Source organism: Barbus barbus (assembly GCF_936440315.1).
Source record: "Barbus barbus genome assembly, chromosome: 15".
NCBI lineage: Eukaryota > Metazoa > Chordata > Actinopteri > Cypriniformes > Cyprinidae > Barbus > Barbus barbus.
The window spans coordinates 31,734,492-31,760,470 of NC_136743.1; the positions used below are offsets into that span (position 1 = coordinate 31,734,492).

At 40.0% G+C, this 25,979-nt stretch overlaps 1 protein-coding gene across 2 annotated transcripts; it reads right to left on the bottom strand.

Annotated features, from left to right (window-relative positions):
- Positions 1-4,226: 4,226 nt before the first annotated feature.
- Positions 4,227-25,425, bottom strand: LOC306881383 (phosphatase and actin regulator 1). 2 transcript variants are annotated; one of them, XM_079435471.1, is made up of 13 exons: positions 25,064-25,425; positions 23,392-23,556; positions 21,488-21,568; positions 19,579-19,656; positions 18,054-18,254; positions 16,489-16,672; positions 10,613-10,791; positions 10,318-10,474; positions 9,428-9,483; positions 9,145-9,206; positions 8,434-8,578; positions 7,001-7,073; positions 4,227-6,297 (listed from the first exon to the last, which is right to left on the bottom strand). In XM_079435471.1, the coding sequence occupies exons 1-13, from the start codon at positions 25,314-25,316 to the stop codon at positions 6,282-6,284; spliced, it is 1,650 nt and encodes a 549-aa protein (XP_079291597.1). In that variant the 5' UTR covers positions 25,317-25,425; the 3' UTR covers positions 4,227-6,281. The 2 variants fall into 2 exon arrangements, with proteins under 2 accessions (XP_079291597.1, XP_079291598.1); XM_079435472.1 differs by having other exon boundaries at positions 23,392-23,553; positions 25,064-25,386.
- Between the last annotated feature and the right edge of the window lie 554 nt (positions 25,426-25,979).

The following is a 25,979-nucleotide window of genomic DNA, read 5'->3' on the forward strand; positions in this document are numbered from 1 at the left end:
AAAGCAATTTAAAATATATAAAGAAGTATTTAATTTCTTAAAAGACACTCATTTAAGTAACAGGATTTAGGTCACTACTACCATAACGTTATCCACACTCCAATCCAGTAGGTGGCGGGAATGCACCATTTAAGTTTGGTTTGCCAACCGCCATTAAACTTGAGAAGAAGAAGAAGAAGAGTGCATGGCGTTGAGATGTTTGGTAAGAGCTCAGTTGGCCCTCTCACCCGTTCCTGAAGAAATACTATGACCACAGCTCCTGATCCAAAGACGCAACTGGTAGGACAGAATGTGACTGAATGTGTTGAGGTCATGCTTCTATATGACTTTTGCTTGGTTGTAACGTTCAATTTAAGTTAAATAGTTTAAGACTTTATTACGTAAATGTCAAACTTGGAAGTAACGTTACGTTAAGCATGTGTATTGTTAATTATTATATAAGTTAATTGTGGGATTGGTATTTTAATTATTATTTATTAGAGATCCTAGGTTAATCTACATGACTTTGTTTTGAGGATTCAGTAACATTTATTTATTACTTTGAGAGTGTTATTGAATACTAATGAGAGATTAGAAAGAAGCACAATGACATGCTGTTTCATCAAATGGACACAGGATCGCAGCAGCGTCTCTGGGACTCTCAGCAGCGCGCAGAGCAAGATCAGCTCATAATCCCATGAGTGCAGAATGAGCAGCTGCTGTCCTGCGCTGATTTCTGTTTAATATTTCCAGCACTCCTATCAGAGGATTACACATATATATATATATCTGCCAGCGGAGACCTAGCCGGGACCCGCTACACCTGTCCTACAGATGCTTTTTGATCATTACAAATAATAATGCAAAATTATTTTCTTAAAATAGAAGATATGCTGTCCTCACATCACATACATGATCAATAATAGAGTATGTGGTCTTGAAGAGGATCCTTTTTTTTCTCTCATTTGGACTCGGTCTTGACTCGTCCTGGTCTTGGACTGGACTTGTCTCCAGCTCTAATAGATCAATGCATGATGATTCACTGCTTCAGAAAATATTAGGCTATTTTAGGCTATAGGCTACTACGTGCAAAGAATAGTGCCATTTTATGAAGACAACAATTAATAAAACAAATTGGAATTTTATGTTGTATAGCCTACTGAAATATCATATGGGAAATATAACTTCTTAATAATTCACGTTTACCCCCTCAGTTTCCTTGTGGAAGCCCTGAAACAAGACTTCAACTTCTACCAAAGTCATACTTGAGTATGGCTTTCGGGTACTTTATACACCTCTGCGCGCACGCACACACACACGCGCACACACACGCACGCGCACGATGCCTTCTTATGCTTTTATAGGTTCATCCAAGGAGTTTACAGATTTGACTAAGTAAGTTTACAGTTTATTTAATGCTATACTGGGAAACAGTGATCATCTGATCAACTATTTATCATGTCTCTTCCCTTTCTCCCTCAAACACACAGACACATACACAAGATGTCATATAGGCCTATAGTTTTAGGATTCATCAGTGTGGATTATAGTTTTATTATATTAATAAATTACACTTTTTAGAAGTTTTTAATGTGTCAACTCTCACTCTTTCCTACATATTATTATATGGCTTTAGTTTCTTTTATGGAATAGGAGCTGGTATACATATTCAAGAGCGTGCAAAGATGGGTAGTACTTTGATCATATGTAGTGGGCCGGTCTGGGCCAAAATGCCAGGGCCGATCTTATGTCCAGTCCAGCCCTGCATGGCACTGTGAGTGCAGCTGATGTGAAGCGTGCTCGGACTGGCTCCAGTGCTTCATTCACTGCTGTTCATCCAAACATGACATGTGCAACCACAGCTTTAGCACATTTCAGAAATAACATCAGCTCACTGTAGGCTATGTGAGGTCATTATGATGGTCCAGGCAGACGTTTGCAGAGCTCAAATAGTACATGTTACACAAATGACATTTTCTGGAACCTTTTTACCTATTAGTTGCCTTTCTGACACATTAGCAAAAAATGAACAGATTCATAGAATTCAGAAAACATTTTTTGAAAAGTTAAATAAAAAAGTAAAAAAATGAACACCCTTTCCTAAAAGGGGAGTAAAATCTAATAATTAGACTATGCGTAGTTAATTATAACCACTTTAAAGAAAGAAAGAAAAATCTGTTAGCCTTCCTCTTTATCACATGTGAAATAAAAAGTTCCAAACTGGTTCCTTTTTTTGAAAATTATTTTTTATCTTTTATCCACTCCATATCTTACGAAACCCAATGCAAGATCTGCACATAAATGCTTGATCATATTAACATTATGCATCAGTGTCTCAGTGCGCGTGCACGAGAAGTAAAGAAAACCCGAGCAGAATGCGCTTCTTGAACAGATCCTATAACAGACACTTTAACATAAAGCTGTACGTCAAATGATGCAGGCTTTCATGTAGAAACTGTCTGATAATAATGATGATGCCTAGTCGGAGAAACGCACACAGGATCCACGCACAGGAAGAAATACACAGAAGTTTTTGAGAATGCACAAATAAATGCCGGATCGTTTGCATTAGTCTTCCTCCGAGATGTCCGTCTCAAGAAAGCTGAAATACATTTAACTATTTGATGCCAGACAGATGCATGATGATTCACTGCTTCCAAAAAATTATTATATTATAAAACTCATTTAGCCTATAGCCTACTGTGTGCAAACAAATAGTGCGATTTTATGAAGACAACAATTAATGAAAAAAGGCATTTTATTTTGTAAATTTGAAATATCATGTAGAAAATGTAATTGATCATTTAAAACAATTAGCCTATTAATAATTCATGCCTACTGCTTGCACACTTTCATTCTGCTGCAGGCGCCTTCTGATTTAGAACGCGGCCATGGTGACGTCACAGGGCCACCCCAGCGGGCGCGATGACGTCACTCGTGCAGCCTATAAAAGGCCGTCGCGGCGAGTCAATATTAATTCTGATATCCCCATATACAGCCACTCAGTCCATTCCGCTCAATGATGGCGGAGCGCAGCACTCAAAGCACTTCTGAGGCCATTCTCTCCTGGAGAGAGGAACTTGTTAGCCTGGTACTAAATCCTCCGAGAGAGAAACCTGGACCTAAGCAGGTGACGTGGGAAGACCTGTCCTACAGACTGCCCATAGAGCCCAAACCCATCCCTGGACGGCCCAAGAGCTGCATGAAAGTCACTAAAACCAACTTTGACTATAAAGAAGAGCCTTACTGCAGCCTTCGGAGCCAGTCGAGACCGCTCGCCTCACCCTGGAGAGATGAGGTGAGGAACAGGTGGAAAACACCTGGAGCCCCTGAGAGGCCAGTGCTGTCCCGTCTGAGAGACATGCCCACCTGTGCTCCCAATCGCATCCTGAGGGCCTTCCTGAAGCTCACTGAGACTAAATGGGAGAATCTGGCTGAGACGGGGACGTTCCTGGTGGATCCCGTCAGGGGTCCGGAGCCCGGGAGGGTGGCGTGGCCCGATACACCCATGATCCAGAGGCATTACACACCTACTGTGGAAAGAAACCTCCAGGAGATACTCCAACAGACCTTCAGAGAAGCAGATCAGCTGAGGCAGACGGCTCTGATCAAGCCTGGACATTCTCTCTTGAGAAGGTGTGGGATCTGGCTGAAGGAGAAAGTCCTGGGCCGTCCCGCGCCTAACAAGAGCTGCCTAAAACAAGCTAAAGCAGAAAGCGTCTCTGAAGATGAGGCCGGTCCCTCACGGAGAGCCGTGGGGGTCAGATACTTCACCTGCTGTCAGATAGAGATACCTGCGCAAGAGGAGCTGGACACGGAGATCAGAACCCTCACGTTCATCTCTGAGTGTGAGATCGACTTGATCTGATTCCTCACCAGCTCTGAAAAAACTGAAATAATGTGCCGATAATTAGGTGCAGATGTGAAAAAGGTGCAAGAAATGGGTGCAAGGTCTTCCTCAAAACAATCAGAAGAAACATAAGGAAGGAAAAATCAAGGCATTTAACAAAATAATGTAAAGCAAAAAATTACACACTTTTGTGTGTAATTATGGACAAACACATAATTATGGGAATAAAAAATTAAATATAATAGAGAACTGTGAGCATTGAACAAAAAAAGTTTTAAGATATGGATTAATACATATTTTATAAAAGTGATAAAAATAAATGTGTAAATATGGACTATAAATAAACCATGTGGCTCTTACTCCAGTTTCCCAAAGGATGCAAACTCCTTCTTGTTTTCCTCTTCCTTCTTTATTTAAATGTGACAGTTTCATCATGAGAACATTTTGAGGAATTAATCACTGAGTTTCTAATACGTTTATAATTCCTACACTTTTAATATATGTTTGTACTGTGAAGGCCTTTTGTTTTAATGATAACGTTTGTTTGTAAATGACAAACACCTGGAGGCTTTGATTCGGATCTTTAATATTCTTGATGGTGTTTCAGTTCACACACTCTCACACACACACACACACACACACACACACACACACACATGTTGGTTTTTGTGGTTTATGGGGACTCTCCATAGGCGTAAAGGTTTTTATACTGAACAAACTGTGTGTGCTATTGCCCTACACCAACCCTACACCTAAACTTAGCCCTCACAGGAGACTTTGTGCATTTTTAGATCTTCAAAAAAACACCATTTAGTATGTTTTTTAAGCCTTTTGAATTACGGGGACATAGGCAGTGTCCTCATAAACCACCTTCATATTGTAATACCTCTGTCATACCCATGTCATTATACACATTTGTGTCCTCATAAACCACGTAAACATGCACGCACACACACACACACACACACACTCACGCAGGTTTATTGCTGAAATCATGGCGTCCCTCGGAGACACAATGCTTCAGGACGGTTCGTCGCTCACTCATATAAACTCATGCAGTTTCTAAAAGTTCTCAAAATCACACTATTGTTAAAAAGATGATTTAGTTCCTTGAAAGGTTCAGTTTTTCCACACGGGTTGAGTTCAGTGGCACTGATGTTAGATGTTTGAGGCGTTCGTGTCAAAACCACTCCCAGAACCACGTCACCGTTTGGAAGCAGTCCTGGTGAAAATGTTCTTGCTGGATCTTTCCCTCCACTGATGTTGTTTGATCGTCACATTGTCCTGGATGAACATCTTGCTACCTGAGCATCACGAGAGATTCATTAAACTCATTTTGATGTGGGGGAATGCTGAGCTTCACATCCTTCACCATTGGTTTCAGTTTAGGATCAAAATTCACAGAGAAAGTCTCTCATTTCAGGACTTTAGTTTAACATGAGGGATCAATAAATCAACTCAATTCTACTTCAAATGATGAAAAAATAAAAAAACATTGTGCATATCATTAAAGTGCATGCAGAATATGATTGTAGCTTCATCCACTGGATGTTTGAGTATTAAAATAAGAATCGATTTGGAAAGGTTGATCTGCCGTTTCTATTACATTAGTCTGAGTTTCAACCCTCGCCGTGACTCGTCTGTGCAACTTAATCATTTACATTAAAGGAAACCAACATCCTTCCAAATGTAAGAATAGAGCAGATGCTCAAGCATTCAATAACCTGGTGGTTCCCATGGGACTCGAACCCGTGAGCCTGGCGTTGCAAGCGCCACACTGCACCAATGAGGACAAGAGTCAAACATCCAGAGAAACTGAGCGATGATCACACGTCTGTTAACACATCTCCACCTGTTATAACTCTCAACCTCTGTGACTTCAGAAGCATGATGATGGCCGCTTGAAAAAAGTTGTTTGTGATTCCAATAAACAGTGCGAGAGAATGTTAAAATGTATTTAACTTAAAAATAAATCATATAAAGCAAAAATAACAGGCAAAAGAAAAAGGAAAAACATGAATAAAACAAAGACCTTCAGGACATTTGCTGACAGGCATCACAAGAATGCAAAACAAGCATGCAAATGATGTGAAGTTACTCTAGAAAAATGGTCTAAAAATATCTTAAAACAATCATAATCCACACACATGTAGGACAAACACAGAGAGCCTTCGATATACAAACACAGACGTGACATGAGTCTCTCAGGCCCTGATGAAGAAAAGACTTCATATAGATGTGAATGAGTGTCGAGTCACAGTTTGCCGCAGAAGATGATGGTGTGAAGCAAACCCTGGAAACACCAGCACCACGGATCGTGGGAACCGCTCGTGAAAGCGCTGGTGCTGGTGTGAATGCAGTCAGTGCAATAGTGCTTCAGAGAGCCGCTCGCAGCCGGACGATGGGTGAGGGTCAGTTCTGCAGAAGCACCTCAGACGTCTCCACTGCTCCTCTACGGCCGGTGAAACCTGCCACACACAGAGGACCACGCCAGATTACTTACCAACTGCAGTCTGCTGATATAATCCAGATGAGCTGTGATCAGTCACTACACAGCACTGAGCGCCAGTGATCAATCACAGCACTGTCTGCAAACACTGAGCAGCAACATCACTTTCTGTGTTTCTGGAGCTTGTGTGTCAGCTTATGGTTTTGAATATGAAACTAAAAGCACCACTAGATGACGGCAAGTAACTGTCTTAATGAGTGAATCACTGAATCATTTCACTTGTTCAAAAGGATTGAATCATTCAGGAATGAAGCAAGTGACTCGTTCCTGACTCATTGAATCATTCACTCAACCAGTCTTTCATTAATGCAAATTAATTCAGGAATGAAACACAGCAGTTCTGCTGGCTGCTTATATTGGCGAAACAGATTATACAGACAGGTTCAACATATCACTTAAAGAGATTCACTTGAGATTCACATATCACTTGAGAGTTCACCCACAAATACAAATTGGGACCAGAAACTATTCAGCTACCCGACTTCTTCACAATATCTTCTTTTATGTTTAGAAGAAGAAAGAAACCCATACAGGTTTGGAACAAGATGAGGGTGAGTAAGTAATGACAGAACTGTATCTTTTGGGTGAACTGTCCCTTTAATATGAAGTTACTGGTTGTATGCAGCAGTTCAATAAGCAGGTGTGAGATGAAGCTGCTTCACCTGGTCAGATGGCGGCTGGACTCATGCACCTCCATCTCATTGCTCTTGAAATCATTCAGCTCTTTCCTGATGGCTGCCTGCAGCGACACACACACACACACACACACACACACGTCACTCCAGCTGTCTGAAGAGGCTCACAAACACTGCACGCTTCAGCTCTGATTAAATCCTCTGGTCTGAGCGGTCCCTTCATTTATATAATGCAGGATCATTGCGTAACACGAGCTCAGAGTTCTGATCTGAACAGGTGCACGTGTTGCTCGATGTGAAGCATGGTTTCACCTGATGACTGAGTTACCTGCTACTCGCACACATTGTTCACTCAGTTCTACTCATTTTCACATTATTAATCATTTTAGTGACTAAACACTTTTGCATACAACATCGTAACCGAGTGATTATAAAACACCAGAACAGGGCCTATAACACTCGGGAAGTGTTTTATTAACATTTATTAATATCAATGCAAACTTCCAACAGAATAAATCACATAATGTTCAGCGTGATGCTTTTGTGAAGCAGCTGAAGTTCTGTCCTGTAGGATATCTGTTTTATTTGTCAAATGTGCTTTGCCTTGCTTCTGGCATGAAAAGTGCCGATGCAATACTTTTTTTTTTTTCCAGCAAAACATAATTAAAGTTTTAATTTAGCCAAAAAAAAAAAAGTTTAATGGAAAATAAAATGTATTTAACAATCAATTAATAAATGAAATTTATTTAATAATCAACACAAACATTTAAATTTCACATCAGTTTTTTTTTTAAATCTCTTTTCTAATATAATTATCCATTCCAATGTATTGCTAAAATATAAAAATTTAAATGACAGATTTATTCAAATATACATTAAATAATGTCAACAGGTTAAGTATAATATAATCAATAAGTAATATATTGCACACATATATATATATATATATATATATATATATATATATATATATATATATATATATATATATATATATATATATATATATATATACACTTGTTTCTTATCAAAAGTGACAAATAAAAAACTTGTGATTATTGGATGGCAGAAGCTACAAATAGTGTTTAGTGGAGTTTTCAAATACTGTTTACTGTTCACAAATCAACTGAAAACAGCACAGGCTAAAAGATCTCCGTTCATCAAAACTCTCCAGCTGTTGAAGTGTTGATGCATCACTAATGAAAACCCACAGTACTGATCACATCTCAATCACAGCTCATCTGAGCGTCCTCCACACTCGCCCTGTCAGCCACCGTGAGTCTCATCACACACACACACAACACACACACACACACACACACACACACACACCCAACACTCATCTGAGCGTCCTCCACACTCGCCCTGTCAGCCACCGTGAGTCTCATCACACACACACACAACACACACACACACACACACACACACACACCCAACACTCATCTGAGCGTCCTCCACACTTGCCTTGTCGGCCGCCGTGAGTCTCATCCAGGGTTTGTCTGTGCGTCTGTCGTAGTCCTGAGCGTCTGCCACCTCCACGTAATCACAGAAATGGATCAGGATCCTGGCTCGACGCAGATCCTCCACTGTAGGCCTCTGACTCAGCTGAAACAACACACACACTCAGCATGTATCAACACACACAGACTCACTCATTCATTCATTCACTCACTCACTCTCACACACACACACACACACACTCAGTATGTATCAACACACACACACCCACACCCACACACACACACACACACACAGCATGTATCAACACACACAGCATGTATCAACACACACACACACACACACACACACACACACAGCATGTATCAACACACACACACACACACACACAGCATGTATCAACACACACACACACACACACAGCATGTAACACACACACACACACACACACACACACTCAGCATGCATCAACACACACAGACTCACTCATTCACTCACTCACTCTCACACTCACACACACAGCATGTATCAACACACTCACACACACACACACACCGCATGTATGAACACACACACACACACACAGCATGTATCAACACACACACACACACACACACACACACTCAGCATGTATCAACACACACAGACTCACTCATTCATTCATTCACTCTCACACACACACACACACACACACACACACACACACACCATACCTTGCATGAGAGCCGGTGTCTGATCTCTCTCTTCTCCTCCATCTGCTCCTGCTCATTACGAGCTGCGGGTCAGAGGTCAAAGGTCAGAGGTGTTGAGTTCACATCACACACATACGGTGTTAAAGGCTGAATCGAGATTACTTCACATTACAGTCATCATGAACCGCTCTTCACAACCTGTTTCCTTCAGACATGTGAGGACCTGGTTTCATCCATGAGGAACAGACTGCATCATGGGAAGTAAACATTGGTGTGTAAGTGTCTCTCTGGGTTCTGGACTCACGTTTGAGGATGTTCCTCTGCTCCAGCTCTTCAGCCGTGGGTCTCTGGCTCAGTCTCCTGTTCAACACACACACACACACACACACACACACACACACACACACACACACACACACACACACACAAATGTACAATATTTACAAACCATTCTTTCATGCCCTCCACTGCTCTATTGTCTTTACAACCTGTTTGCTTCATGTACTGTACTTCAAATACTGTATATTTATGTCTTCAACAATTCTGTAAAAATGGTAAACGATTTTAACTTTTATAATGGAGTTAAAGGTTTATCCAGAGGGGATTTTAGATTTCTCTTTTCATCACTCTAGAAATCTGAAAATACTGTCAACAAACAAAGAGCAAACAAACACATTTTCACTGTTTTAGGATAAATATGTACGAAGAAACCGTCAGAATATAGAGAGGAGTAAAACTGTAACGTGTGGTGTAACGTAGATGCAAATAAAGTGCAATAAAATAAACATTTAATTGTGTATTTTAGATGTTTTCGTTCCACTGGTCTGAAAGAAGACGTGATATGGAAGTAAAATAGACCAAAAACTACAAATATGAGAAATTGAGCATCGCTTTACAGCTGCAAACGTCTGGCTCTTCAGATAACTGCAGTAACACAGTGTTTATGACACACATGACAATCAGTGATTATCACGCTGTAATAATGACAGTCAATGATGTCATCAGCATACACAGGATATTTCCTTGAATGGCTTTCTGCAGTATTTGACTCATCTCGTGCTCAGGTGTGTGTGTGTGTGTGTGTGTGTGTGTGTGTGTGTGTGTGTGAGTGCGAGTGAGTGTGTGGGTGCGTGAGCGTGTGTGTGAGAGAGTGAGTGTGTATGAGTGTGTGTATGAGAGAGAGAGTGTGTGTACCGTGTGAGTTTGGTGCCGATGAGCTGTCTGGACTGCAGTCGCTCCTCATCCGTCTGTACAGGTAAGATGTTCTTCTCCTGCAGTTCTCTCTGAGACGGCCTGTTACTCAGCTTCACCGCCAGAGAGTCCTTCCTCAAGATCTTCAGCGCCAGTGTGTCTGAACACACACACACACACACACACACACACACACAATGAGCCCTGACTGCCTCATTACAAAAGCACAAATCTATGAATCTGCCTCTGCGTAACCCATCATTACTAACCAGCAAACACAAACAGTTTCAAGACTAACTTGTAAAGAGCGAGTCATCGTCGTCGTCCTCATCTTCATCCTCCTCCTGCTCTTCATCCTTATACATGCTGGGCAGGTCCTCATAGTCAGACTCGTTGGAGATGTTCTCTTTATCATCGTCGCAGTCGATCACCACGGCCGGGAGAGGAGCGCTGTACTGACCCGCGTGAACCGCAGAGCTACAGGAACACAACACACCAGCAGTCATGTGACAGCACAGACTTCTGGGACAGATGCTCTCTAGGATGATCTCAAAACATCTGTGATACACACTTCACCATACATCACACATCCACCAAACACTGAGACGTTAAAGCTGATGAAGAGCAGTGAATTCATCAGTGTTTTGAACAAATCGGTTGAGTGAATAATTCAATGACTCTTTCATAGTCACTTGTCGTCACCTACTGGTGTATCTGTGCAACTGCAGAAAGAGTCTGCAATGTACAATCCCTCCTCTAACACCCAGACGAACAGTCTCTGAACACAGATTAATGCAATGCAGTGAAACCTCAGCACTATTACACACTGATCAGCCAATCAGACTCCAGCACCTCAACTAACTGTTAAGATATAAGCTACTCGGGCTCATTGGTAATACACGCCTCTACCCATGTATCTTACAGCAAAACATGATTTACAGGGCCAAAGTTGATTAAGAAAGCCTCATTTTCACTCAATTCCTTGCAGCATATGTTATGACCTCACATCTATTTCAACATACTGAGAGATTTGAAAACTGATACTTCTGAACATTAGTGTTTCGCATACAGCTTCCTATGTATGGGTTTTCTAACACTGCAGGTGTGCTCGGTAGTGTTGCACTTGTGCGGAAGTTAAAATAGCACGGTTGCATCAACAAATGCATTTGTGTGTCACTTTTGCATTTGTTAACACTATCAGATAGGTTTAGGTGTAGTGGGAATGTTATTTATCCAACACGTTAGAGCACTAAGCTTTGGTGACACTCCCTAGACATTTGAATTCTGAACCGCTGCAATATGTGTCTGAAGCAGCGAATAAAGACATGGCCACGGTCACGTACTCAATGTATGTTTTAGTGCCACTCACTTTGAAACTCCTGTGAAAGTGCAATACGACACGTAACATTGGTTTAGCAGAAACGTCACCACAAGCACATATTTTCAGTGAGCCTGGGTTGAATATAAGAGTAGATCTGATCAACACAGTCTATCATAATACTGTTTTAATGATGGGGAAGCGGACACTGAATAGGTCACTCTCTTTACAGAAAGAACAATTTTAATGGAAAAGTTTGTTTCTGTCACTGCTGCAATGAATACAAAGAATATGCCAGCTGTCCACGACAGGCCTGAAATAGCCAAGATACACTCAGCTAAATTTTGTGTAACATCATTAGAGACCAAACCCTAGAAAAACAGCTCTGATGTTCTGTCAGTATGACACAGGCCTGCAGTGAGTGAGATTGTGTGAGCTGACTGCCGCAGTACTGGGTCAGATAGACCTTATCTAACACCTGCAGCGGCTGGCAGTCCTTCAGTGAGCGCTGGTTAACTGAGCCATGAGTCTGTGCTGGGTCAGCGAGCGCAGCTCCAGGAATATTCTGCCGTCTGTCTGTCACTGGATGATGATAATGATCTTTGGACATATACGAGTTTGTTCTATTATAACATAGACTATTGCAAGTTTCAGACCTCAGAAAAAACTCAATGCAAAAAGAGCATTTGTTGAAAAGAAGCGTCCAAAAAGGTCCCACACTGTGGTAGATATCTGCATCTGAGCATCACCATGACATCAACATCTACTCCACCTCATGACCGTACAGTACCAGTCACACAACTGATGCTTATTCTGATCATTGACTCCGCTTTCCATTCATTTCTTTCCATGTTTTCACAGATACACTGTAGGGGGTGCTGTTACAGACCTTTTGAAAGAGAACCGCATCTCCGCATCCAAAAACAAGTAAAGATGATCAGCTTTGTTTCTGCACATGTGAGCTAACGTGATCTTCAAACATTCAACAGCATATAAATCAGAACTAATGTTACTGAATGAAATAATAAACCCATAAAGAGGTACACGACACTATGGGGGTGTTGATGGACTTCATCTACTCGAAAATCTGTTTTGATAATGACTCTGACTCTTATCCAGACATAGTCTTTGACAAAAACACTGTCTTCTATCTTCTCAGCTTTTTATTCGATGTCTTTTTTTTGGGGGGGGGGGGGGGGGGGGTGAAATAAACCCATGTGTGTTCTTTGATAAAAAAGAATGAATGTAGCTACAATATTTTTTTTAAAGCAGAGGTTTTGTTCTGTCTTTTGACATATTGACTGTTTACAAATTCATACGAAATATTCTTGCAGCAAAGACGATTTTTGTGAAAAAGATAAAAAAATGCTGATGCACTTTGGCAATTTTTAAAACAACACTGACGGGGAAAGAGTTAAAACGTAATCATTTCAATAAAAATAATTAATTTAATCCATACTAAAAATGTTATTCGTGATCCTTCCCAATGTTGTCCTCCAAACAATGTGTAATTTGAAGCCTATCTAGTGAATATATGTATGTAAATACATTCTGTTTAAAATGGTTAAATTACATTCTAAAACAAAAAACAACTGCTTGCTTGCAATTTTACACCAAAAATTTGATTCACTAAATTAAAAACGCTAATAAAACACACAAGCACAGACTCAATGTTACGGTTTAACTAACAGTTACTTACTTTATTGTTAGTGTTTCCATAAAAATACAATCACTTGTGTTATATTTAGAATTTTAAACCGATGTTAGAATTATTGCTTTAAAAAAATGAGAATGATTGCACTTTATTCTGTAGTTCTGTCTGTTTGATTCAGTCGGTGAAGTTCAAGGAAACTCTCTAGCTATCAGGACTAGTGAAATAACGGCATAACCTCTTCAGGAAAGGACACTGAAGTGAAGTTAAGCACTGAGGAAACATGTCTGACAACACAAGCTGCATTGAGCTTTATGCTTTATGAGTTTGCTGGAAGTGCTGAACATGAATCATTCTCCAGCTTTGGTCACGTTTCCCGCAGCAGCTTCTCTGAGTCCTCTGCTGGATCAGGTGCATCTTCAACGGGTTTTAAAGAAGTTTATTATGCTCATCAAGACTGCGTTTATTTGATTAGAAATACAGAAAAAAAGTCATATTTATGATATTGTAATGCCTGATCAGGATACCACACATCTAGTTTCAACACATTCCTGATGCAAGCATGGATCAAAGCTTGCATTCCAGCAGAACCCATCGCTCCGAACTCCCCTTTTCTTCCTGGGATCATAAACCAGGGTCCAGCTCAGGAAATTCACGTTTTGTCATTTTGAAAGAAAACAGAACTCCTCTTCCCGGAGCCTAAACTTTACTGGCGCCATATTCCCTAAACCTCTATCCATTAAGTTTGCAGTAATTCATGAAAAAACGTCTGGAAGAAGAAGGTTTTACAGCGACTCGGAGCTAAGACGAGCTCCAGAGCTCCCCAAGAAGTGACATTATGACCTCGCGTTCGCCCAAGAAAGGAATGCGTTTTTTCCTGTTGCGTTCTCTGAACCAACAGAAACGGACAAAGGGAGCCACAGCTTGGCTTAAGGATATTGTGTGTTTTAAAAGGGAACGAGTTATAATAAGTTCCTGTGACTGAAATTCTACTTGAAAACAAAACACTACACACCATACATTTATAGATAAATATTAAAGGACGTTTCTGTTTGTGACATTTATAAGCTGTTGCATTATTTTAAATCTATGGTGAACCTGTTTCCAGAATGTATAAGTTTGCCTGATCACTACATGTTCAGTTCACCTGCTATTTGTGTCGTTTAGAATTTGGGATGGTTTAATCAATGTATTTAACCCAGTAATATCCTCTGTGGTCACGTGTATTTTTGTGCATATCAAAATATAAGTGTTTGGTTTCTTTAGAAAGCTAATTTTATGAATAGTATTATGGTGAATGGAAATGATTTGTTTACATATATTATGATTACAATAACGGATAGAAACTTGCTTTCAATAAGTTGTTATGTGATGAATAACTGAACCAGATAATGTATGCAAAACACGCAACTGGGCAGGGCGGGGCTCCGTCCACAGAAACGCTTGCGATTGGACCACGCGCCCAAAAGGCGGACCCCAAATCGGCCCATTAAAACCAGATGCACAACCGAAAGTTTTGTGTTGGAATTGTCCCGCTGCAAGCGCTTCAGGCCTCGAACATCACGGCGAAGCCAAGCAACTAACACCAGGACTCAGTTAAACTTTGAAAGAATGAAGCGAGTAAATGAAGCGAGTAAACGCGCGAATGAAGCGAGTAAACCCAAAATGTTCACGCGTCCAACTACGCGCGAATAGCGCGATTTATTCGCGCAAGTCGCGTCCGGTGTGAACGCACCATAAGGCAAAACAACTTTCTCTTAAATCTGTCGAACTGGTGTTTATCTTTCAAGAAGTAAAGATAAGGGTTCTTGCGTGTGATTTTCCCTCAGGTTGAACACTAGCATTAGAAATGAAGACTCTCTTCAGAGCATAACAGCCCATTGCAACGTATGTGTGTGTTTATAAATGTTTTATGTTGTCTAGTTAATGTTGTGTTAGAATAGTGAATAAAACTTTGACTTTATTAGAAATCTCTTGTCTGTGCTATGTGATTTTACATGTCGTAACTATTTGCCAAAAAGATCGCGTTTTACCTACGCTCAGCTAGGAGCTAACTAAGTTAACTCAATTTAACTATTTGATTTATTTTAATCGTTGGCCACGAATGAAATAAACAACGTGTTAAAAGATAACTTGCTGTTATTAATGCTTGCTGGACAAGTCGTTAACAAGGCATAAGTTGTACATTCTGATTAATAACAATTAATCATATGAAGATCAACTCTTAAGAGTGATTCCCTAAAAGCTAAATAATAAAATAAATATATGTGTAAGGATTCATTCCCTACAATATATTATTACAAGGTAAAACAATGTTTTTCTGTTGTAATATCCATTAAAATGTAATTTATTTCTGTGATCTGCAGCTGTATTTTCAGCATCATTACTACAGTCTTCAGTGTCACATGATCTTCAGAAATCATAATAATATACTGATTTATTATCAGTGCTGGAAACTGCTGCTTAATATTTTTGGGGACCTGTGATACTTTTTTCAGGATTCTTTGATAAATAAAACCTTAAAAAGAACAGCATTAATTCAAAATATTAATCTTTTCTAACAATATACACAAAAGTTCAAAAGTTTAGGGTCAGTATTAATAATAAAAAAATTTAATTAAAACAACACTTTTATTCAGCAAGGACGTTAAATTGAAAAAGAGTGATAGCAAAGACTTATATTGTTAGAAAAGATTTATATTTTGAATAAATTCTGTTCTTTTTAACTTTTTATTAAAAGAATCCTGAAAAAAGGTGAAATCACAGGTGCCAAAAAAACTAATATTTGGGAGCACAACTGTTGCCAGCATATATACTTCTAATAATAAATCAGTATATTATTATGATTTCTGAAGATCATGTGACACTGAAGACTGGAGTAATGATGCTGAAAATACAGCTGCAGATCACAGAAATACATTACACTTTAATGGATATTAAAACAGAAAAACATTAATTTACATTGTAATAATAAATCACAATATTACTGTTTTTTTTCTGTATTTTTGATCAAATAAATGCAGCCTTGATGAGCAGAAGAAACTTCTTTTGAAAAGCATTAAAAATCATACTGATCCCACACTCTGAATGTGTTTTGTGTATAGAAATGCAGTATTCTGGCCTGTAAGTGATGTGACTGGAGAAGCACAGAATCAAATGTGATGTGGTTTGTTTGCATGCTGGATCATGAGCGTGTGTTTGGCACCTGTCGAGCCTCTGCATGGCGAGCGCCAGCGTCTTCTGCAGCTCGTGGATGATCCGGCTGGACGGGTGAGCGGCGCTGTACTGCAGCTGCAGCGGGCGAGAGTACTGACCCAACGACGACGAGTACAGCAGCAGCTTCTTAGGAGGCAGAGGAGGAGACGGCTTTCCCTGCGGACACGACGAGTCTGGACACACACACATACACACACACACACACACAGACACAGACACACACACACAGACACACACACACATACACACAGACACACACACACACACACAGACAGACACACACAGACACACACACACACAGCACATCAGCGAAAATACCCATGATCCTCTGAGCATCATGTGACGATCACACTGCAGTCTATGGACGAGATGACATACATTTGAGTAAACCAGAGGAAGTTTATACAAATGAAAAAATAAAAGTGAACTGAAGTGAAATAAAATATTTAAAAAAAAAACTAATAAAAGTTACAAAAGTGTATAAATAAAGCTTATGCTAATATTAACAAAGACTATAATAGTATATCAATGACAGTAAAATAACACAGATTCAAATATTTAATTGCTTCAAAATAATCACGTTATAAGTTTGCCTGCAAACATCTGTTTTACTGAACTTCAGCACGCAGAGCACACCGTACATGACCAACACAGCAAATCTAACCATTTAGAAGACCTTTAAACCCAAGTTAAGAACATTTAAGGAATAAAAAGAAAGAAAGAAATAGTTTAAGGCTTAATTCTCTGCTTCCAAACACCAGAATATAGACATAACTGTTACTGAACCTTCACTTCTCCTCAGTATTTTAGGCTTGTTTTCCAGTGATTTTCCTGATTTTATTTTCTGAAACTTCACATGAAAATATTCAAACAAATATCTTCATTTGTCATTTGAAGATGAATGAAAGTCTTGCTGCTTTGGAGCAACATTGGGGTAAATTTATCATTTTCAGGTTTGCAAAGACTTCAAACCAAAGGGTTTTATATAAACAATCAGAGCTCACTCGTTACTGAAGAATGTTTCCAAATCTTCATGAGAAATAATCTTTATCATGACATTATGATTGGTCAGTCAGGAGTAGGTCTGTTTCTCACCTGTGCTGTGATTGGTCAGTCTGGAGTAGATCTGTTTCTCACCTGTGCTGTGATTGGTCAGTCAGGAGTAGGTCTGTTTCTCACCTGTGCTGTGATTGGTCAGTCTGGAGTAGATCTGTTTCTCACCTGTGCTGTGATTGGTCAGTCTGGAGTAGATCTGTTTCTCACCTGTGCTGTGATTGGTCAGTCAGGAGTAGGTCTGTTTCTCACCTGTGCTGTGATTGGTCAGTCTGGAGTAGATCTGTTTCTCACCTGTGCTGTGATTGGTCAGCCAGGAGTAGGTCTGTTTCTCACCTGTGCTGTGATTGGTCAGTCTGGAGGTGTGTGTTTCTCACCTGTGCTGTGATTGGTCAGTCAGGAGTAGGTCTGTTTCTCACCTGTGCTGTGATTGGTCAGTCTGGAGGTGTGTGTTTCTCACCTGTGCTGTGATTGGTCAGTCTGGAGGTGTGTGTTTCTCACCTGTGCTGTGATTGGTCAGTCTGGAGAAGGGTTTGGGCGGCAGGGCCGGAGGCTGTTTATGGATGAGCTGAGGTTTGGGGGGCGGCTCCTGAAGGTCACTAGGGAAGGTGACGGTTTTCTTGGGAGGAAGCGTGAGCGACTTGAGCATGTTGTCCTGAGCACATACTCCTCCATCCAGAGACAGGCGGAAGTCCACAGCAGCTGAGAGAACAAAGTGTTAGAAACACATGAGGATCATCATCATCTCTCCCGTGAGACTCTACTGTCCTGCTAACTCTGAGAAGAAAGAGAGCCGGACGCAGCAGAACAAAGAGCATTATTCAGCTCATGAAGCGCTTCGTTATCTGAGCCCAACTCATTAAAAACAGCCGTTAGCTAAAGCAGTGCTTTCATGTGCTTTAATTATCTTGACACAATGAGGTAAAACACACAACATCTGAATCCAGAGCCTCACACGTGACTGAGCCGACGGTAAAACACTAAAAATAGTGTGTCAGGGGTTTCATCATTTATAGACTCATAAAACTAAATAATTCTGACGACAGGCCATTTAACACACACTTTAGTGTTTAGTGAGGCTGCACAATGAATTATATTCATGATCATGATTTCTGCTTCTCTAGATTTATTAAGCATAATTATCTATGATTTCTGCCCGCTGGTTATTTATTCAGAAAACATTTTATTTGGGCTTTTGAGTTATGTTGCATTGGAAACAAGCCTCCGCAAGCGTTCAGTGTTTTTGGTTGCCAGATGTCAGGAATCCAAATCACAGAGCTTTTCTTTGAAATCCATACACTTTCTGCCCAGTGATTTACTTAATCTTCCCAACCTGGCAACCATGTGCTCGAGCTCGATCCACATTACAGAAGAAGAGCTGATGAACTGTTTGATTTAGCAATCTTTATTGAGATATTCTGCTGAAATGAAAGTGTCCTACAGCCAGTCTGTTTCCTTCCAGGCAGACATACGTGTGAGCAAGCCATGCTAGTCGACGGTCTCTTGATTTGTGCTAATGTGAAAGAGCAATAATTCTGATGAAATGTAAAACTAATTCTAAAATGACAATCATTGATGATTATATTTTTGAGCAAAATAATCATGATTAACGGTTTAAGCATTATCATGCAGCCCTAGTGTTAACTTTGTTTCTTCTCTGAGTGTAGAATTATTGAAGTGAACACCTGCGTTTCATTGTGGTTTAAAATGTATGATTACACTTATGCAATGCTATTTATGTTCCATTGAAAACATTAGGCTGTCAGTTTATTTTGCCTGTTGTTAATATTGCTGCTGCAGTTATATGTTTTATTGTTGAGATATGAATATGAAATTGAACAAAAACACAAGTGAAATATTAAATAAATACTGGTTCTTCAAATAATCAGTATTAGCTATAAATAAACAATATAGGTTGATGTCTAATGATCTCTGATATTCTGCATGATGATCAGGAATCAGAGATCAGTCCACCACAGTAATAAAGCAGGCCAATGGCTGATAATGAACACACACACACACTGACCGGTCCTCTGTCTGTCCTCCGCGGGCCGCTCACAGTCTGAGGGCAGTCCGTTCTCCATCACAGCCGTGAATCTGGAGTCTGTCCCAGAACAAACACACGTCAATCAGCCGTATTTCTGCAAGATGAGGATGATTCCTGAGGTGCACTTATAATGCTAGCAGGATCTCCACACCAACAAACACTCAGTTTACAAATAAAAGGACATTTTCTACTGAAAATTTAAAGGGGCTGAGGGGATGGGGGTCGTCCCAATCTCTTTCTGGGGGAACCTACAAAATTTGAAATTAAATTGAAATCTAAAATCAGTTAAAAGTTAAAATTAAAAAATAAATTTAAATAGTTAAATTTAAGTTAAAATAAATCACATTTTTGTAATTAATCATGATTAATGGCATATTCATAATGTCATAATTTAATTTAAAGACAGTATATTTATAATATGTTTTTAATGGCATCTTTTTACTAAGTAGCCTATTATTAATGAAGCATTGATACCAATACTGCTGCTGGTGTCTCTATTAAATTAATTTTCCCTATTAATTATACCCATTCAACATTACAGTATAATTGAAAGCCAGTATTTTTAATATTTAATAGGCTCTGAAATATTAAGTGATTTTAAAACAATCTTCACATAATCTATAGATTGCATATGCATAAGCTATACAGATTAATCTTTATTAATCAGCGACTTGAGCAGTCGAGTGATTTCTCTTTTTGTTTCGTTCCTTTATTTACATCAGTGACAGACTTGAGCAGGTTTCACTTTAAAAGCAGCGCTCTCTTTCAAACCTGCTGCACATGACACGGATCTGACAAACATCCCATTTCCTCCAAACTCTTAACGGTCATTTAAGACTTTAGAACTCATTTAAGACTACGTTTCTGAGGTAACTGGCCAAAACCATGTATTTTGACATAATTGTGTGTTTCCACGCAGGTATGTGTCGCCACATTGTTGAGTTATGAAGAATAAAGACAGCAGAAGTTAATCTTCCGAGATGAAGCAGCAGTAATTTCTGAAGTTAAGTTATCAGAACCATGTCTAGGGACAAGCTGGCCATCACTGCTCGGATCTTATCAGCTCGTTAGTGTCTATGATGTGATTCGCTCGTCGCTTATGACAGAACAGCTAGTTATTCACCATGAGCTCATCTTGGGAAAAGATTATTTTATTTGCTTACGTCAGCTTTCATCACAGAATAGCAGGAAGAAGAAAAGGAGTCCTTTTTTAGCAGCTGGGTCTCAATAAAAGCTGTTTTTGGACATACAGAGATGATTTGAGTTCTGAAACATACAGTAGGTTTTTACAGCATAATGACCACATCGTTGTCAAAAGATCAGGGGAGATTAGATTTCTCAGTTTGTTGTTAAATTAATAAAGAATATTATGTTTCATAATTGTAGTCTAATGATTATTGAACAGATGAACATGCCAGCTGAGGTGCTAATGTTGAAAGTTAGGAATGAGTTATGAATCAGAAGACAGCACAGTTTTCATGTTCAGTGTTCAGTAGTGTGATGCTATAGAGCGGATCGTTCCGGTCCTTGATTCTGATTGGCTGTTGTAAATTACTCTATAAACACACAGCTGTGTTTCTGCGTCTGTGTTGCAACCACAGCTGCTTCTGAGGAAATACATTGTTTGGCGGAAGAATATTGTTTTTATTAATATAATTACATTTTATTTGCTTTGTTTTATTTTGTAAAACCTTGCTACGTAATTGGAATAACAGATTTATAAAAGCAATAAGCCCGTGAAGCTGTGGTTTACAGTGGATTTATAACAGCTAAGGGGTTTTAGGTGTTGTTGGACACTGAAACTGAAGTGTGATCTGTGGTCAGAACTCAGCACTGCTCCAGTCAACACATGGCATGAAGGTCAGAGGTCACGAGGTGTGAACAGAACCTCTCTCAAAGATCTCCTTCAGCACTCCTCGCTTGATCAGCTCCTCTCGGCTCTGACGCACCGACATCTTCCTCTCCAGAGCTGAAAACACACACAAACATGAGAGGAAGAACATCTGGAGAGCGCTGATTATCCAGATGCCAGACAGGACCGCTTCCTCAGATGTGTTGTGATCTATATGCAGTGAACACTACCGTAAATCCAGTGAAAGTCAAGTCCAGGGTCCGATGAAATCAGTTTATTTTTTCACAAATTCAGTTTAAATTTTTCTGGACTCCTTTTTAATGGTTAAATTGAATTTTATTCATAAAAAGCTTGTCTAACCAATTAAAATCATGAAACTCACATATTTCACATCAATTTATTAAAAAGTTGAACAAAAATGCCATGTTTAGAGCCCTATTTTATTTTTTCTCACCATGTGTTTTGTTACCAAATTCTGTTTTAGCGTGTCTATAGTCTCAAGCCTCGTCTGGGAAACCAGGGGCATGTGATCATTTTGCTTCTCCAGAAAATGTATCTTGATTTAAGGATGTTTAGATATTTGTACTGGAAAACAAGACAATATTGAGGGAGATATTCATGTTTTGCAGCGCTTGCAACATTTAATGCCATGACTTTATGAATTTAAGACTTTCTGCACCTGAATAAGATCTTTTTAGACCTTAATTTGTATAAGAGTGAATTAAGACTTTTCAAGACCCGCAGATAGCTCTCTGTAACATCACGCCGACTGGGATTACTGAATATTCACATATTCCAATTCATTATCACAATGCATACATTTACATACTTGATTTAGCGTTTTACATTCATGATATGCTTATCATTTTACCCCATTTTCAGTTTTGTGCCATAACTACATGAGCAAATGTTCTCATTTATGCCTCCTAATATACCTGAATGACACATCATCATCACCTTCATCAAGTGTTTTATGACGCAGCAGTGAATTCACACTGTCTTTCCTGCGCTCAAGTGGTTTAAATGTTTGTAGTTTAGAGCTCTTGTTCTAGTCTTTGTTTCAGGAGTGACTGTGTTCACTGGATTTACTCCTGTGTATAAACACTGTGGGATGTCGTAGTGTACACACACACACACACACACACACACACACACACACACACGGTGTCACAAGCACAACAACAGATTGGCCTGGATTTCAGGAATCAGTGTGCTGTGAGATGCAAACATGTCTGTAGAGAGAACATTTTGATGAAGGACAAATCAATCTCCTCACATGTGCAGTGACCAAGAGTTCTCTCACTGAGACTTCTGCTTTTTAAAAGCAACTAAGGGACAAGTTGACATTGTTTTCTGCTGTCAGTCGAGCTGAACACACACTGAACCCAGAACACTCCTTCAACTGAGATCCTCATAATCAATAAAAACACTTCACCTGTCCCAACAAACCGCTATCAGAACTTCAATCTGGGACCGTCATCAGAGAAGAACAACCAGAAACATGATGACAGGGTCTCACTAAGGTCTCACTTTCATTTTCAGAAATTTTAATTTACAAAGATTTAAAAGTTTAATATTACAGAACCAAAAACCTGCCGCTTTCTAAAAACAGATTTATGAAGCACAAACAGAAGAAGATCAGTTCTGCTCTATCATGCACTCGCTTTAAGAGACAAATACTGGCTTGAAATAGGTTTGTGTTCTTGCCAGGCACAGCATTTTGCTCCGACTGACCATGGAAAGCAGTAAATGTTAAAATATATTCAAATAGAAAGCAGTTATTTCAAAATGTTACTGTTTTTGCTGTACTTTGAAACAAATAAATACAGGCTTGTTGAGCAGAATAATCTTACTGTTCAAAAACTTTTGACTGGTATGTAGTAAGCGTTTATGTATTTTTGTTACTACATGGAATAAATGTAGGATAAATAAGTATTTACCGGTCGAGCGCTGCTTGAACTTCTCGCTCTTCTTCTTCCTCCACTTCCAGGGTTTGAAGAGGCGTCCCAGAGAGGCAAACCTGCTCCTGCAGTGGATGGGTGCCGCGTGTGATCCGGACACCAGGGACTCGGCGTGGATGGAGGCCAGTTTCTCCACCTCCTCTGCTGTAGAGCAACACAGACTCAAGCTGATGCACAGGAACAAGCAGCTTCACATGATTTCTGCCGGCTGATTCATCCTGTGCATTATTTCTCAGACGGCACATTTTGTGCCATTTCTGCAGCTACTGCTGAAGCACACAGAAGTAGGTCAAATACAGTCCCTGCTGACACACATCACACACACTTCCACTACAGCCAACCATCAGCACAGCTCCACACTCGGCTCATGGGAAAACACAAGGACACAATGAGATGATCTGCAGTGAAGGAGACCAGCACGTGCCAATCACAGGCTATTTATAGCTCCATCCTCATCATATTAACACGTGTGACGCACATTAATCAAAGAGGATTAAACCAGCGGATTAATATGACAGCACGTTTGCTGATGGTCTGACAGCATGATCTACACCGACAGAGCTCAACAGCACACTGCAATCTTACAGGCAATGAAGCCCAAAACACCCATTAGTCCTCCATCTTCATTATGCCCTTTCAAATATGAAAACAGAAAGTTACGAGCCGTAGTTTCACCTCAAAATTCATCAAGAAACATGGTTGAACTGTTTGATGGCAAACACACACACAACACAAAGACAAGCATCTCAAAATCCTGTTCACGTGATCGCTGTTGTTGGAAAACTCAACATGTTGCTTTATTACTGCGGATCACTGCATGTATGAATTAACTTGTGTTTTAATAAATACATTAAAAAAGCTTAAATATAAACGACCTGTTCTACTCATGTTTTTTAAATTGACATCGGCTTAAATATGCAACACTCATGGCATCAGATGCTGAAAATCAAAGCAGTTAACCCCAACACTAACTGCACAGTCTGCATGGACTAGAAGCTGTGACTGACTTTTACTTTCTGAGCAAATACAACACTAAAAGAAAAAAGTTATTTGTTAATTGAATGAATTGTTCACAACAAGAGCAGTATTGTGTGTTAATCAACAGCCAGAAAACTCTAAACACATCTGGGACACTTGATTTTGCAACACGGAAGTAAGCTATTATCCCTGAATGTGAGTGACTTCTGATTCATTAACTGTTATAGGAAAATAACTAAAATTAACTTTTTGCACTACCTGTGTGCTTATAGTTTACAATAATAAACCAAAAACAAAAAAGAATACAAAAAATATAGCAGAAGCTAAACCGAATCCCTTGTGAACTCCACTTTAGCAGCGTTCACACAGGACAGGAACAGAAGCAGACCCAGACCCAGACCCGTTTTAAAAACCCGAGTATTTGAACTTGACACGCCTTATTATAAACGCAACGCAACGCTCCGCGACGCACACGCGTCGGTCACATGTGTACATTAGGCCAAGCATTAAGAACAGTAACGCGTCCAGGGTTTAACGCGACACAGACTCACATGAACATACCGATGTAAACCACAGAATTAAACCAGAGTGAACGCGGAGCGCAAGCGCGTCAGTCCCCTCGCGTCGCGTCGCTCGCTGTGTTTGAGGCGCGGTGAACGCGCTGGTTACTCACCGTCCTGCGCGGGGCTGCCGCGGCTACAGTTGCTGCATATGTGTTTGATCTCTTTGCCGATGTGGCAGTGGATCAAGAAGGGCATGTTGTTGTGATGCTGCTGCTGCTGAGGATTCGTGTTCTCCTTTCTGTAATTCAGAGACATCATCCTGATCAGACTGAAGCCCTTGTTCTTCGGCTTCTCCATCGCGTTCCCCGCGGGCGCGTTACTGCCCCAGATGCCGTGCATGACTGTGTGATCCGCCGTAGACATGATGATGATGATGATGATGGTGAACGCGTATCTGAGCAGCACTGAACGCGCTCTCGGTCTCGAGCTCAGCTGAGATGCGCAGTGAACGCCGGTGCTTACGCCTCCTGTGGACCACACACTAGAACTGCAGGGCTGTGTCTCAATCCCAGCGAGCTGCCTGTGTGCACCGCAGTTCTGAGCCTCAGAGATACCTAAACCGCGGTGTATGTCTGCAGCTCACTAGGCTTAATGCACAGCTAATGAAACACAGTGATGCAACACACACACACAAGCATGTTACTGGATTATATCGAAGCTACTGTAATGTTTGCCTCCACTCAAATACACAAACGTGTTCGGCATACTAACACACCAGTCCTGCTGTTTCTGCAGCATGTGAATTTTCAGTATGCATGCTATATTTGCTGAAATGTGCAGTACACTATGTGCACTACTGTATCCCACAGAGCAATGTACTTGACTTGACCTTCTATTTCCAGCGTGACAACTGAGCTGAAAGTGTATCTCCTGTGATTTTTGAACATCATTTTTTGACTCATCATTTACTCAGACAAGTGAAGATATTTTACACTAAACTGGATATAAAACTTTAAATAATCTGATCTAAATAATTAACATTTATGTAATGAGCTCATGTGACAACAATGTTGCATACTACTTTGA

What these genes read in the sequence shown, in the direction of transcription:
- LOC306881383 (XM_079435471.1), bottom strand. Translation starts at nt 25,316, where the DNA reads ATGTCTACGGCGGATCACACAGTCATGCACGGCATCTGGGGCAGTAAC. An exon ending in CGGCAGCCCCGCGCAGGACG is followed by an intron (nt 23,557 to 25,063) that starts GTGAGTAACCAG and finishes GTTGCTCTACAG; the next exon opens with CAGAGGAGGTGGAGAAACTG. An exon ending in CGATGACTCGCTCTTTACAA is followed by an intron (nt 10,475 to 10,612) that starts GTTAGTCTTGAA and finishes GTGTGTGTTCAG; the next exon opens with ACACACTGGCGCTGAAGATC.